At 37.3% G+C, this 15,989-nt stretch overlaps 2 protein-coding genes across 3 annotated transcripts in view; one reads left to right on the forward strand and one right to left on the reverse strand.

Annotated features, from left to right (window-relative positions):
* The window catches only part of CMSS1 (cms1 ribosomal small subunit homolog), a 383,251-nt gene that overhangs the window by 103,445 nt on the left and 263,817 nt on the right, over positions 1-15,989 (forward strand). The window lies entirely within an intron of this gene.
* FILIP1L (filamin A interacting protein 1 like) overlaps positions 1-15,989 on the reverse strand; it is a 307,303-nt gene that overhangs the window by 96,619 nt on the left and 194,695 nt on the right. The window contains 2 exon segments of the mRNA XM_045088258.1: positions 11,314-11,492; positions 15,628-15,801. Coding sequence (XP_044944193.1) covers positions 11,314-11,492; positions 15,628-15,801 — 353 coding nt within the window.

The raw sequence follows: 15,989 nt of genomic DNA on the forward strand, positions 1-15,989 counted from the left end.
GCATGACTCATTTAGAATTCAACACAGATGAAAATTGAGTGATTTTTTTTTCCTTCCAACATTTTTGTTATTCTGTGCCTCTTACTTTGTTTATTGATAAAAATCTTAGCCCTCAAAGGAATGGTGAGAATAAGCCACTGAATTCTTCTGCATGAAGAGGCCACAGGAGTTCTCCATCTGGGTCTCCACAAATAAACACATTAAAAAGGCCATTCATTTAATCGAAATGCTGTCCTAACAGCTTAAAGTAACATGTTTGAAGGTATGGCTATCGAAAAACTGGCACGTTCTTGGATACATTATTAGCTGGAGATTCGATTAGTCAGCAAATCTGTTTAGAAAAGAAGTAATTTGACATAAAGCAAATGACAGATGTGCTTCACAGGGAAATTGTTTTTCTCTTTAATTGTCATTTATATTAGGTCCTCGGTGTTGACACTACTGGTAAATATTCAGTTTTGAGATCTCTGATATCTTCGAAGGGTATGTCCACTAAACAGTGTAGTTGCAACCACATGTGCTGCTTTTTTTCTGTGTTCTTTTACTATATATATTCCACTGTTATGGCATGACAAGTCTTGAATATCATTTTCAGTTAACATCAAAAACAAAAATGCATGATATAGGGGTGCCTGGGTGACTAGGTTGGTTAAGTGTCTAACTCTTTATTTCCACTCAGGTCATGATCTCGGGGTTATGAGATCAACCCCTGCTTCAGATTTTCTCTCTCCCTCTGCTCCATTTTTTTTTTTTAATACATGATATAAAGTGACAAAACTGTAAATTAGAAATTACTTATTTTTGAGAAAACACATAATGTCTTCATAAATTCTGCTAACATGTTTCTTCTGAAACATTATTTTTTCCTTTTTTTAAAAGATTTTATATATTGAAAGAGAGAGCAAGTGCTCAAGTAGGGGGAGGTGCAGAGGGAGAGGGAGAATCCCAAGCAGACTCTGCACTGAGTACGGAGCCTGATAAGGGGCCAGATGGAGGCTCAACCCTAAAACCATGGGATCATGACCTGATCTGAAATTAAGAGAGACACTTAACTGACCAAGCCACTTAGGCACTGCTTCTGAAACATCTTCTGAAGAAATATAAATTACCTGTTTTCAGGCATCTCAAATATTTTAAGCTGTTACTGGGAAACTCATTGAAACAAATGGGAAAATGCTATGGGCATAAATATATGTGCATGATAAATAGGAAATGTGAGGAAGCAAGAATTTGCAAGTAGAAATTGAGTTAAATAGGAGAAATTGGCATGAAATTCTCAAACACTTCAAATCAACTGAATTTTCAGTGGTGGAATTTGACAAAATGAATTTTGGATTCCACGATGTTGAACAAATCAAACTTGTCAGGACCATGAAATGTTAGTACTGTGTTATAAACTATTGCCAGGATCCTGGATTTGGACTCGAAAGCTTGGCTGGCATGGGATTGTATGGAAAGAGGAGGGTTCAGATCTTTTAGAGAAGAAGCAAACAGAAACCCAAACAGTCTTAGGAAGTCCAAACCTGAATTTGATAGGGAAGAGGAAATATACTGAAATTATATTGACAACAGAAAAATACTATTTCAAGAAAAATGTTAGGTTTGTGTTTTTATGATATATTAGAATTTTTTCCTTCAGAAGTAACACATCTCTAAAAGCCCAAGTCAGTGGGAAAGTCTGATTCATGTTACTAACATCCGCTTTACATACTTTTTAACATTAAGTCATGTTTAAAATGAGGTCAGATTCAAGATTAGTCCCAGGCAAAGTTACAAAATAAGAAATGGGTACACTCCTGCATTGTTAGTAATAATATAAACAATCTATTTATAGAGGACACGTTAGCTACAGGTTTCAAAATCCCTAAAAGGTTCATAACTTTTGACCCATATCTAAGGAATTATTTTTCTAAGTCAACAATTAAGAAGGTGTAAAAATTAGTTGAAGTATGAGGCTATTAGTCACTTCCTTATAAAAGTGAAAAAGTGGAAGGTATATAAAAATAGGGAATTTGTTAAATAAATTACATCTGTATGATATAGCAGAAGTCATGCTCTTAAAAATTATGGTATAGAGAAGTAGTGATTTAGGATGATGGATAGAATGTTTTAATGAATAGAAATAGGGTACAGCAACTGTGAAAAATATGAATTGAGAGAGTTGTTTTTAGCTTTTTTTTTTTTTTTTTTTTTTTTGGTTAATTTTTCCACTGTTCTTCAACTTTAAAATCCCCTTTTGGGATCTTTCTTTCTTCCAGTGCCTTGATAAAGGACCTGCCTTCTTTTATATCTGCTCTCACGGGGACAACCCCAAAGCTCTCAAGCTTGTTCTTCTTCATCTATCAAAATCGACTTTTTTAATATACATATACTATTCTCCAAAGCTGGACTAAGTGAAGAGAATTAATCCAGAAGCTAATTTATGATAAGATATTAATATAAAATAATAGATTAAAGTTTAACAACTTCTCTTAAATTTCAGTCACTTATTCAACAAATATTTATTGCACTTCTTCATACTCTGGACCTTGCAGGAGAAACTATGAACAAAACAAATCAAATGCAGGCCCCTTACCTAATAGTGGGAATATTTGATTCTTCACAATCATTTTAGGCCAAATGACGTGATTTTGTGGGGATCTTGTGACACTGGCAGGCCAGAGCAGCAATGGAATCTTCTGGTGCACTTAAAAACTGCCATATTGCATGAGTCTTAATTTCATATATATGCTAGCATGTCCTCTTCATGATACCACTGCATTAACATTTCTAGTTTTTTCTAATTAAAATGATTTCCAGGGGACGCCTGGGTGGCTCAGTTGGTTGAGCAGCTGCCTTCGGCTCAGGTCATGATCCCAGCATCCTGGGATCGAGTCCCACATCCGGCTCCTTGCTCGGCAGGGAGCCTGCTTCTCCCTCTGCCTCTGCCTGCCGTTCTGTCTGCCTGTGCTTGCTCTCTCTCTTTCTCTCTGACAAATAAATAAAATCTTAAAAAAAAAAAATGATTTCCAAAATGGGGAAATAGGTCTCTGTGGTTTAAAAGGAAAAAAATTTCCTTGAGCACTGTATTGCTCTGTTCAGTGTTACACTATTAGATCATTAGGCAGTTTAGTAATACCTCTACTCTGAAGGTAAGAAGGTATGAGCAGCCCTAGAGAGTGATCCCTCCTTTGCGCAGCCTCAGTGTTCTCTGTTGTCATCATGCCTGTAACACAACACTGCACTGTTTTATTGTCTGTTCCTCCTATGCTGAAGTGTATGACCCCTTGAAAGCTCCTATTCATCATCACGTCCTTACCCCCCGAGTCAGTATAGGATCTAATTAAATGCCTCCCTGGAAATCTGAAAAATGCCAATGTGTCACCAAGTATGTAAAAAAACCACCTTTAAACAAAGGCAAATGTGAAGAAAGATGCTAGTGCTTACTGAGTGCTTCCTGTGTGTTAGACACCATACTTAGCACTTTTATGCACTTTATAATTTAATAATTCCAAGAACTTATAAGATATGCTTATCTGTTTTTAACAGTGAAACTGAGATTAAATAGGTTAAGTACTTTGTTGGGGGTCAAAAAGCTGGTGAGAGGATGGGACCATGGCTTAGACTTTTGTTATTCTGACTTGAGTCTATACTTTTTAACCCCAATAGCATACACCCTGCTAAGAAAATGCTTTTTTGTGCAGTGATATTTACTCCTCATTTAATCATCATTTATGCCAGGCATCTCCATCCTTACAGCTGGCTGTTTGACTTTATCTTCTCATGAGGGAATAATACACTTGCCAGGAAAATTTACCTGCAAGTTGCAAATGCAGGATACAGTTTCATTCTAATGTTCCACCTTAATTTCCATTTATGAGGCAAAAATTTCATTTTGACATGGTGTAATGACTCTTCTTTCTCTTTGTATTTTATAGTCAGGTGGAACACAAGTTTAAGGTCACCTTTCCACATTCAGTCTTTGGCTTCCTCTTCTGTAGGGCTGTTAAACTAGTAGCTGTGAGCCTGTTGGATGTTTATCCAGTGTTTACTGTATGCCCTCCATTCTCCTAGGGCTAAGCTGGCTGTTGAATAATTATAGTCCTTAATACCCTTTTTGCCTGACTTTCTGTAATATTTCAACAGTAGTGTCAGTACCACAGAATGAACAATTCAGTCTTCTTTTAATCACCTACATATTATTTGTGAGTATCTGGTCTTTTCAACTGTATTATTATTATGTCTTAAAATTCTTCTGGACCACCCCCTACAACACCAAGCACAAAACTTCAGCATATAATAATGATTCTAGGGAGAATAGCACCAAATATGCTATCAGGAGAGCTAGCTTCTGGTCTGGTTTTACTACTATTTAGCAGCAAGATTTTGTGATTTCTTATTTAGGACTTGAGGGGCCTCACTGTTCTAAATTCAAAAATCAGAAGGTTGGTCTAGATTTGTTAGGTCTTTTTCTAGTTTAAATTCAGGATTCAGAGACTTCTGTAACTTTTATGTAGTTATCCAATTGATCAATTCTTTGAAGTGGCATTAATAGGAATAGAAACATTATAAACTGACCTGGATTTGCAAAGGCAATACTGGGTTCAATTTGGATATGTGATATTTGAGAAGTAGTACAGCATACCTAAATCTAGATATCCTTTAAGAATGGAAATACAGACTTGGATTTGAAGTTGGTAAAGACATTGTCATCCTCACTGGCTTCTTTTGATAGTATGAGTTAGAATCATAGGCTTAAAGTAAAAGGTACTTACTTAGAGCAATCACATAACCACAGATATTTAGATCTGAAAGAGAAATACATATCATATGGTCTGCCCCATTTGTTTTATACCCAAGATTGGAGAAATGGAATTTGTCCAAAGTTACACACTATCTACAAATCTAGTCTATAGACCAGAGTCCCCTATCTTCAAGCTCCTGCTTCATCCCTCACTGTGTTCGTTAGGTTTCCTCTTTAACTGCTTTATAACATGTATAATATTATTTTGTGAGTAATAACTTCACTAATCATTGCTTATCCAAATACAGATGCAAAATTATTTGTAAAATTTGGCTCAGCTTTCTGGGAGAGAACAGCAGTCGAAACACAGTGTCATTACTATATCTGAATTTTGACCTCTATAATTAAATGGTGCTATATGAAAAGCACTGAATTGTGTAGTGGCGAGGTACGATTCTGTGACATCTATTGAAAGCTAAGTTATTGTGTACAGTCCTAAATTGTGTTCAGTACCTTTATGAGGTAATTAGTTTCTCTGTATCCCTTCCCAGATCCTATGTTAGGTCTGGAGTGTATGAACACTTGTGATACTGTAGAATTATGATACTGAAGTAAATGTTTATAGTAGGTCTCCATTTTGTTCTGATGAAGAACTGGATACCCATGACAAAGGTCAAATGGAGATCTGGCATCTATTTCACTACTTGCAAGACATAGTCTTGAGAATATGTAATACATAGAACTCCTTGCCAGAAAACAGAAAGGAAATGATTGCATTTGAGTACAATGTATTCTACAACAATAGTTTAGTGTGCATGAAATTTAAAACTGCTGGCTTTCTAAATAAGATTTTTTTAAGTAGACTTAGTTTATTTTTTAAAACATTATACCCATTGTGTCATACTTTATGGGAGAGTCTTAAAAGCTGAGATTTAAGACCAAAGAAGCTAAAAATTCTAATGGCAATGGTTGCAAGATATTGAATTCTCCAATAAAGTACTCTAGTTTAATGTGTTTGTTGATTTCTCCTGAATGTTCTATTTTCATGAGCATTTCAAGTTATTATGTCATTTTACTATAATGGTGCCTTTTTTCCCCTACCCATCATGATTGCTTAGTACCTTAGAAGCTTCAGTATCAAGCCTTAAATTCTGCAGTGATGTCTCTGTTTTACACATGCACAAATTAGTTAGGGTTTTATACAGGGGGAAACCATATCTACCTCCTTCACCTAGTGTCTTCCATAGTACTTGGCATGTAGCACGCATTTCATTAATTGTTGTTGCTGGGGTTTTTTTGTTTTGGCTGTTGGTTGTTCTTGAGTGATTGAATGAATGGCATGCAGTACAAACTAGCTAACTAATTAACTAAAAATTTAGAGAAATATATTTATCATTTACATATATATGAGGGAGATAGCCAAAGCCCCTGAAAAGAAGATTTGATGTTTTTAACAAAAGCCTTTAAAAGTACTCACATATAGGGATGCCTGGCTGACTCCTTTGGAGGAGCATGCTACTCTTGATCCTGGGGTCATGAGTTTGAGCCCACATTGGGTGTAGAAATTACTTAAATAAATGAACTTTAAAAAAATTTTTTTTTTTTTAGATTATTTATTTATTTATTTATTTGACAGAGAGAAATCACAAGTAGACGGAGAGGCAGGCAGAGAGAGAGGAAGGGAAGCAGGCTCCCTGCTGAGCAGAGAGCCCGATATGGGACTCGATCCCAGGACCCCGAGATCATGACCCGAGCCGAAGGCAGCGGCTTAACCCACTGAGCCACCCAGGCACCCAAAAAAAAATTTTTTAAGGTACTCAAATACCCTCAGTTAACAAGAAGGTGAATATGGCTCAACTTTTCAGTCACTTTGTCTGATGCCCATCTGCAAAATAGGCCTGTCATAATGGGAAAGGATGGATGACGGAAATCTTTTTTTATAAAGTTCCCTCAGCCAAAGGAGAGGTAGAAGTGCTTTGTACTTCACTAAAGCCTAAACAACAAAAGACTTAGCCCAAGCTATGGTCTGGGCAGCAACCCTTGAAGCTGGGTCCCTGGTGACTTTACTCTAAAGACCCTTCTTCCTCCGGGGCCACTGTTCTATCTAGTAACTCTTGGGCAGGACAGGAATAATAAATTCTACCTGTGACTCTTTCTTCACTCTGTGACTTTTGAGAAGCCAGCATTTGAACTCTTGCTTTTTGAAGTCAGAGTATCAATGCTAACCCATTTGGCCAAGATATTATGAAAAGTAATTTAAGGCTTTAAAAAAAAAATTTACAGTTGAAGCCACATTTTTATACAGAGTTACCATAATATTTGTTTCCCACTTTAGTGGTTACTTCAAGGCCCAAAATGTAATAACATGTATGGTTAATATACATGGTTTGTTTTTGTATTCTAAAAAAGAATGCATGATTTCAAAAAAAAAAAAAAAAGGAACTTTTTTTTTCTTCATAGCCTTTTCCCCCACTGAAACTGAAAAAGGAAAAAGAAATTATGCAAGGTTTTTTGAAAGTACAGACAGATTTGGCATTTCACTTATGGGAAAATTTTGCAAAATTGTACTGACTAAAAGTGATTTTTGTTTTGGCTTTCCTGTGAAGCCATCCAGAAAGGTCAAAAATTACTGGCATTGCTTTTATATAAAACATTTCACATAGACTCCACTTGTAATTCAGCCAAGTCATAATTCAGGTCATCAGTGACACACATATCCACACATTGGAACTGGTCAGTGAACAGAAAAGTGGTCATGAAATGTGGATAATGTTACCTTATGGACAGACCAAACTGCCCAGATTACAGCAAAGGAAACTTTGCATTAACATGCTTGGGAATGGTTTCCTGAGCTCATCCCTGCCCCCATCCTCCCTCAGTGGGAAAACCAATTGTTTACTGATTAGGACAACTACATCAGTTGGCAAACATTTTGGCCTAAAAACCTGTGACATCAGTCTCCTTTAGGGTTTTCCACATAAAACAGATTCTCCCAGGAAAACACAGAAATTGAGCCTAAATTTGAAATCCATTATTATACCCTCTAAGGTCTCTTTAACTTATCTCAATCATGTATTTCTTAATTTTTATTTTATTTCCACATAGATATTATCCAACACTTACCAACCGAGTAACATTTGCAGTGTTTTTTTCAGAGTTTCAGTCAGATAGTCTTTTATAGTTATCCTCACCCAACTCCCTTTTTATGGGGATTATGATATCTGTCTTTGTTTCTCTGTACTGAGGGTCACTGATTTGGGAGTGGCTTCTATTACTTTGTTTGAGGAAGGAAATAAACATTATTCTTTGACCCCTTAAGACAAGTTCATCTTGCTTTTGTGAAGAGTGGCTATGTGCTTAAGAGGAAGTACTCTCAATAAAGTTAGAAGGACTCCATGATGGTGCACATGTTGTTTTGTCCCTTGTCAGAGAATGAAACAAATGAGTGGTATTTCACTCGTGTAAGCACCTCCTAAATTATTATAGTTTTCCCCACTTTGTTTTGTTAGGTGGATTTCATGTAATATTTTGATGCAAATGGCCCTAAAGCAGGGAGAAGTCCTCAGGCCCACAGTCTCCCTGTTGAAGGTAGGGGAGCAAGAAGGACCAGTGCAACAAGGGTGCCAAGATGACGGGAGCTGTGATGTGGTATGGGCAGAATAGGGCAAGAATTGTCTGTATATCATGTGAGTTGATAATACATTTAACAATCTCATATCCCAAGAGTTCCATCTGAAAGCTGTTCCTTGGCAAACAGAAATAGGTGATTTTCATATCTTCTGGAATGGCTGCTACATAGGAATAAGAGTCACTCCAGTCAGTTTTTCCTATTTTTGGCAATGGTATGTTCACTTTCATCATTATTTTTTTTTTTTTTTTTTTTTTTAAGATTTTATTTACTAGACAGAGATCACAAGTAAGCACAAAGGCAGGCAGAGAGAGAGGAGGAAGCAGGCTCCCTGCTGAGCAGGGAGCCCCGATGCAGGGCTGGATCCCAGGACCCCGAGATCACGACCTGAGCAGAAGGCAGAGGCTTTATCCCACTGAGCCACCCAGGCGCCCCACTTTCATTATTCTTTAAGATGAAGAAACTTTGTGTCCAAAGGCTAAAAAACATGATCTTTTAAATTCTTCCTCTTAAGCCCCCTTGATACATGTAGAAATTCCATTCTTAATATATTGATTTCATGGGATACAATTTACATTTGTCTCACTGTTTTCCTTTTCCTCTAGCTCATGGCCTTTATTCCCACTGAATTTTTGTTCCCATTTCTCAGAGTTGTTCTCTTTGCCCTTTCTTAGTTTAAATAATCTTCATCTGCCTCCCAGCATTATTTCTGGATGTCCTCCTAAGCCTTCCACTAGAAGATAGTTGAGGTACAGCAGTGAATATTAAAACTGTACCTCAGACAGCCCTCCACATTCCTACCCTAAATCTGTAATGTCTTGCCTTCTTTGTTAATGTGGTAAGCCCTCTGGAGAGGGACAACCAGTACTTCTTTGTTCTATGGCAAGCAGCACTCTAACCGTAGTCAATAAATGTTCATAATAATGAAAGATGAAAGAAAGTGTCTGTGTTCAGCAAGTTAGTGCCAAATAAATGTGGAGGCCAAATGAGGCCACGGGTGCCAAACCACAGGGGTTCGAAATAATATTTAATATAACATTGTCTCATTGAATAACAAATCTTACATTGTAATGTCTGAGTCAAATCTTCCCTTGGTGCCAGACTTCTCATACTCCTTTAATCTTCCCCTCAAGATATTTCAAGTTCATGAAGCTCAAGGTAACAACTCCCCCCACCCCCACCCCCACCCCCATGTAGTGAGTAGAAAACAAACCTCCTGATGAATGTGGAAAAAAAGTAACTGGATGTGAGGGCCATGGATTCTCTGGGAATCAGACCAACTGTCTACCATGAAGTAAGAAATGAAACTTTGCCATTAACCTAGCTATTGTGTAACTTCAGTTACCTAGCTAAAATATGAATTATAAGTAGTTTAAAAAAAGCACTGAAACTACTAATATTTTAGAGAAATAATTTTTTTTCTGCATTTTTCTGTGATTGTTAGAATGCAGCACCATTAGCTTTGTAACTCAGAAGTACACATGGAATAACAGAAGTGAAATGACAGTTCAGTAAAATTTGATATTGCAATGATTGGTTCTTTTCTATCTTTGTATTATCAGTATAGAGCCTTAATTGTCTTTTCCATTTCAAATGAAGGCTCATATTTTCTAAGGTGATTCAGAACAGAGGGACAAAATTGAGCAAAATAATCTGCCCTTCATATGGTTACAAAATGTTTACCAACAAATCTCTCCCTTTTTGCAGCCAAACCTCTCAAAATAATGGTTCACATTTAAGCTGCTACATTCTCGTTTCTTATTTATTCTTCAAAGCATTGTTATTTGGCTGCTGCCCTCACTGTTTTATTGAAAGGACTCATAAAGTTTCCCAGTGTCTTCCTTGTTGCAAAGTCCTGGGACATTTTTTTCTCCTTTTCTGTATTGCTTGAAAGTCTTTCCTTGTTTGGTTTCTTTGCGTTCTTTCCCTTCTAGTTCTTCAGAAAACAGCGAGCCATTGATTCTTCTGGAGTTCCCTTCCAGAATTCTCTCTCCTCACCATACCAGCACTCATTGCTTCAGCTATCACCAGGCTGCAAATCCACATCACTGGCCCAACATTTTCCAGACCCGTATTTCCAACTGTATGTTGTTTAATTAGATATATCATTCTCCCCACTGGACATCAGAATACACCAGGTACCTCATACTCAGCATGTCTAAAACAGGACCTACCCCCACTTTTGAGCCATCTCCTCCACCAGCAAAAAGCTCTGCACCATTCCTATGTAATGTACCCTGGTGACTAGCCAGGAGTGCTTCTCAAAACTCCCTTGTATTTCTTCCTCTGCTCTCTAGTCTCATTAGTCACCCATTAGTATTGATTGTGCATCATAAGTATTTTCTTATTCATACCCTCTTCTCTCTAACCCCATAGCCATTGGAACATATACCCTCCCCCAGTCTAAAGCTCCTGTCTTTATTCCATGTTGCCCTGATGGTTCTTCAAGAAATCATACCTGATCAACTCCTTCCTCTTCTCACAAGTTGTCATTTGTCCCTTCTTGCCAACAGTATAAAATCCATCTGCTTGTGGCTAGCCTTGCCTTTTCTCATCCTGCAATTACACCCTGTACTGTGGTCATGTTGAGTTCCCTCACTACCCATACTATTTTATCTCTATGCTATGACACTTATTTCTGCCCCTGCCTTGTATGTAGTTTCCATTCTTGTTTGCATAGGGACTAGACCCCTATTACCTCCTCTGCCCCTTTCACAAAGCACTCCCTTGCAGAATAAGGTGCCCAGCATTTATGTTTCCATAGTTTTTATCATACCTGGTTATTGCATTATATTCTAATTATCTTTAAACACATCCTCTTCCTCCCTCTGTACCATGAGAACTTTAAGAGCAGAAGCTCTGTCATATTCATCCCTGTATCCCTGGTACAATGTTGAACCCATAGTGAAAGGTTAGTAAGAGTTTGCAGAATGGATCATTGTCATGTCCACAGTAGCCTTACCTTTCACATTCCTGTTCTAGTAAGCTTATGAATTCATCACTCTTCTCCATGTATTCTTTGTGTTTTCTCTTTTCTTCTTCCAACTCCAGTATGGTTTGCCTATGAGATTTTTCTGCCATTAAAAGCTGTTCCAGGATTCGTCTATGAGATTCTTTATATTTTTCCATGACTTTCTCCAACTACAAAAGAAAATACATTTATAGTGTGTTAACTGCAAACCCTTCAAAATACTGCCATCTTTCATTCACTGTTTTAGGAATATCTAAGTTTTGACTAAGTAATTTAGCAGTGGGTTTCTCATCTTTTTGCTTGGTTTTTTTCTTTATCATTACTCTTGTTAATTGATACTTTTTGATGCATCTCAACACAAATGTAATCTTTCTACTGTTAACTGTTTTTTTTCACACAGAGAAAATAATTGTTTCCTCTGTGGATATCAGAATAATTTCCCCATATCCCTTTTCTGACACTTCCTTCTCTCTTCAGAAAAACCTTGTCAGAGGAATGACATAAAGAAGGAATCTTTGCATAATATTTGATTCTGAGGCAACTTAACTTCTATCCTGCCCCAGCCCTCCCTAGAGTAGGCTTCTTGGATCCTTTGGTCTGTTTTTCATCATATTATGCCTCAAGGTGTTTGCATATTTTTAAAATTCTTATTAATCAATTCTTTGTTGGTTATGTAGTACTAATGTGAACAAATGTCAATACCAAGTCCTTTCTGGTTTCTGTGGCCTACTTATATCTCTATTAAGATATGATCAGGCTGTACCTGACTTACGTGTTTGTCTTCCCTACTAGACTGTGAAGTCCCTGAAGGTAGGGCCTACATTGAATTTTTAACAATTCTTAGCATCTTCATAAAAAAACAATGAAATCTTGCCTATTGCAACAACATGGATGAATGTAGAGAGTATAATGCTAAGCAGCATAAGTCAGTCAGAGACAAGTACCATATGATTTTACTTGTATGTGTAATTAAGAAACAAACAAAGGGGTGGGGGGTAGACAAACCAAAAACCAGACTGTTAATGACAAAGAACAAAGGGTTACCAGAGGGGAAGTTGGGGTAGGAGTGGAGAATGTTGAAATAGGTGAAGGGGATTAGGTGTGCACTTGTCTTAATGAGTACAGAAATAAATTCATGCTTATAGGGTCAGTTAATCTATGACAAAGGAGGCAAAAGTATACAATGGGGAAAAGACAGTCTTTTCAACAAATGTGCTGAGAAAGCTGGAGAACTATATGCAAAAGAATGAAATTAGACCATTTTCTAACACCATACACACACACACACACACACACACACACAACCTCAAAATGGGTTGAAGACTTAAGGGTGAGACCTGAAACCGTAAAACCCCCAGAAGAGAACACAGGCAGTGATCTCTGTCTACTTGTGATCTCTGTCTACTTGTGATCTCTGTCTGTCAAATAAATAAATAAAATCTTTAAAATTAATTAATTAATTAATTTGATCTTCCATTATACTCTCATAGTGCTTTGTGGTTTTCACCATAGAAAACAACACTGTGTTTAATTGTATACTTGGCTTATGTGATCATTTGTTGTCTGTCACACAGACACTAAACACAACAACATTAGACATAACTATTTTTATTCATCATCTCTCTAGTAAATATTAATTAAAAGAATAAAATGAAATTTAAAAGCTAAATTATACAATTACTTAAATAAGTACTTGGAGAATTGTGATGCTAATAGAGTATGCAGATTCTTTTATTATAATACCTTGATAAATCCAAAATATTATATTTTCCTTGCTATTTTTTTAAGAAGAACTAAGAATATCTTGGGCAATTAACTCAGTATCTTTTTTTAAGGTAACTTCTAATATAGAACCCTAGGTTGGAAAGGAATAGGAGGTTAAAACTGTTGTAGACTCTGAGTTCTTAACATCTTCCCTTTCTCTTGACAAACCAGTCACCCCCTTTTCTCATTCCTATTCTTTGTTCTAGCTCAATGCCAATACCAGTCTTTCATCTTAAGTCAGTATTCCTACCATGTGATGTAACTGAGAGCAGTTAGGTCTTCTAAGCTATTTTGCCTTAAGAATAGGTAAGTCCTCTTTAGTTTACTGTAGGAGTGGTTGAGATTTTTACACTCTTCAAAAAGTACATTGTGAATAAAAAAAAATTCAGGGTTATTAACATCCCAGGTTGGGAAAAAGTAAAAGAATAATTACTTAGCATGCAGATCCTTATTCTGCTATAACTCAGGTACAGCCATGGATGGTCTCAGTGGGAAAGCTGTCTAGGGATCTCTATTTAAAATTCTCCCTTAATACAGTTTATTCACTGGGTACTTAAATTTCTCCCATCACTTCCTAGATAGAGAAGTGGGTAGACAACAGGATTATTGGGTAGGTAGAGTTATATGGGCTTCAAGGAATGGATAGACTCATAGCTGGGGAGAGAGAAGTCTATAAGGTAGAAGTAAAAGGCAAGAGAAGAAAAGTGGACACATCATGGAAGTGGGAATGTGATAAGTGAGTATGTGTAAAGGAGTATGTATGTGTATGTTTTGTGAGAGTAATCAAGAGATTGGATTTATAAAGGGCTAAATTATGGGTAACTTTCAGGGACAAGCATTTGTAGAGAGTCAGGGTATTTTCAATTTTGCATATATGTAATAGAATTATTGTGAAATTAAAACTTTCCCATGATTTTAGCATAGATTTGGAGTCATTCTGTTCATTTCACACTGAGGTGTTGAGGGATTGTGCCATTTGTGGAGTTTTATCAGGATACAGTCAGTGATCATCAGTTTGCATTGCACTTATATAAATTGGGGAATTTTTGCCTAATGCCATTTCCTAGTCACTATGTTGGGAGCCAGGATGCAGTCTTCACGTAATTGACTTGAATGCAGCTTCAGCTCTTCTTTCTAAAATTTGAATTAAAGTGCAAGTCAACAGACTTTGGGTGGTTGCATCCTTATCCTTCAGAGAAGCAGATCCATCTGACCAAACTCCTTCGCATTTGGCAAGACAGTATCTTCTCTCATGAGACACCCAAGACGAGAATAGCAAGGACATTAGAGGTCAGTCCTGAGGTAGGTTGCCAGAGCTTATGTGAGGGAAATTTGTCCAAAACTTGCTTTCACTCTCTCCAGCCTTAACTCATGCTCTTAGTTGTTTCCTTTTTATAAAAATGAAAAATTGTGAAATTTTCCATTGAGGTCTCAGAGGAAAATAGAAGAATAAAATAAGGATGCCAGGGTTTCAGAAATGTCAGCAAGTAAAAGAGCAAGCAGTACTGAATCTTTGTGCAGTGGTATTGAGACTTTGCATCTTTGCTATTGTCATTGCTGGGCACACTTGTTGGGGGGAAAGATCTTTGCTGTCATTAAACTTTTGAAGGAAAAAGGATAACACTTATCTAAAATACATGCTTTCTAAAATTCCATTGCTTGGACAGTTCTTTGATCATTTCCATTCATGCTCAAAATCTCTATGACAGGGGCACCGGGGTGGCTCAGTGGGTTAAGCCTCTGCCTTTGACTCAGGTCATGATCCCAGGGTCCTGGAATCAAGTGCTGCATCACACTCTCTGCTCAGTGGGGAGCCTGTTTCCCCCCTCTCTCTCTGCCTGCCTCTCTGCCTGCTTGTGATGTCTCTCTCTCTTTCTCAAATGAATAAATAAAGGCTTTAAAAAATTTTTTTTTCTATGACATAGGATGCCTGGGTAACTCAGTTGGTTGGGCAACTGCCTTTAGCTCAGGTCATGATCCTGGAGTCCAGGATCAAGTCCCACATCTGGCTCCCTGCTTGACAGAGAGTCTGCTTCTCCCTCTGATCCTCCCCCTTCTCATGCTCTCTCTGTCTCTCATTCTCTCTCTCAAATAAAATCTTTAAAAAAAATTCTATGACATAATACCTCAGTATTTTTAAAGAAATTTAAGCTTTTTCTGTTTTTTATTATAGCCTGTATAGCCTTCAGGTCCCCATAATGTGCTGCCCTTGTGTGCATGTGTGTGTGCATGTGTGTGTGTCTAAGTGTCTTTGGCTCTCAGTGTATGTAAGAGAGAGAAAATCTCTTGTATTTGTCAGCTTTCAGTCTGATGTCAAGAAAGATACCTAGTGGAAACATCCCATCTATGATTTGTTCTCCTTTTCTTTCCTGTAGAACATGTCGTATTTATCTACCTTGGGTAGATTTTAAATGTGTGAGAACATAAAACTGTAAATAATCAAAAAAGAATTATATGTCGTGCTCACCTTCCAAGCCAAGTGCTTGGCTGGCTAGTAAACTTTTCCACCTTCCAGGTGCACACCCCTAATGCGATACATACCTCATTCATTGGTTTTTCATAGATGTCCTCCTGCCAAGGGGCAGATTTTGCTTGAAAAGCATCTCGCTGGAGAGCCTCTAACACCTTTTTTGGAGTGACAAACCCATACTGAGCTTCCAGCAAAGCCAAGTCCATTTTTTCAGCCTTTAAAATGCCTATGACTTCATCTCGAGCCTGTAGGAACAAAAGCCATTTCAGAAAGCTTGCTTTATCTACCAGCATTCTCTGAAAGTGGTTCTTGAGAGCTGGTTTTTTCCTTCTATTTCAAATAAAAAATGAGTCATGTTTCTTTATAACACCTTTTACAAAAGGCAGTTAAACTATGTCCCTCATCCTTCTTATAATCTAATTACACATTAATA

Source organism: Mustela putorius, unplaced genomic scaffold (genome assembly GCF_011764305.1).
Source record: "Mustela putorius furo isolate JIRA1106 unplaced genomic scaffold, ASM1176430v1.1 tig00003834_pilon_pilon_pilon, whole genome shotgun sequence".
In the NCBI taxonomy this organism is placed as follows: domain Eukaryota; kingdom Metazoa; phylum Chordata; class Mammalia; order Carnivora; family Mustelidae; genus Mustela; species Mustela putorius.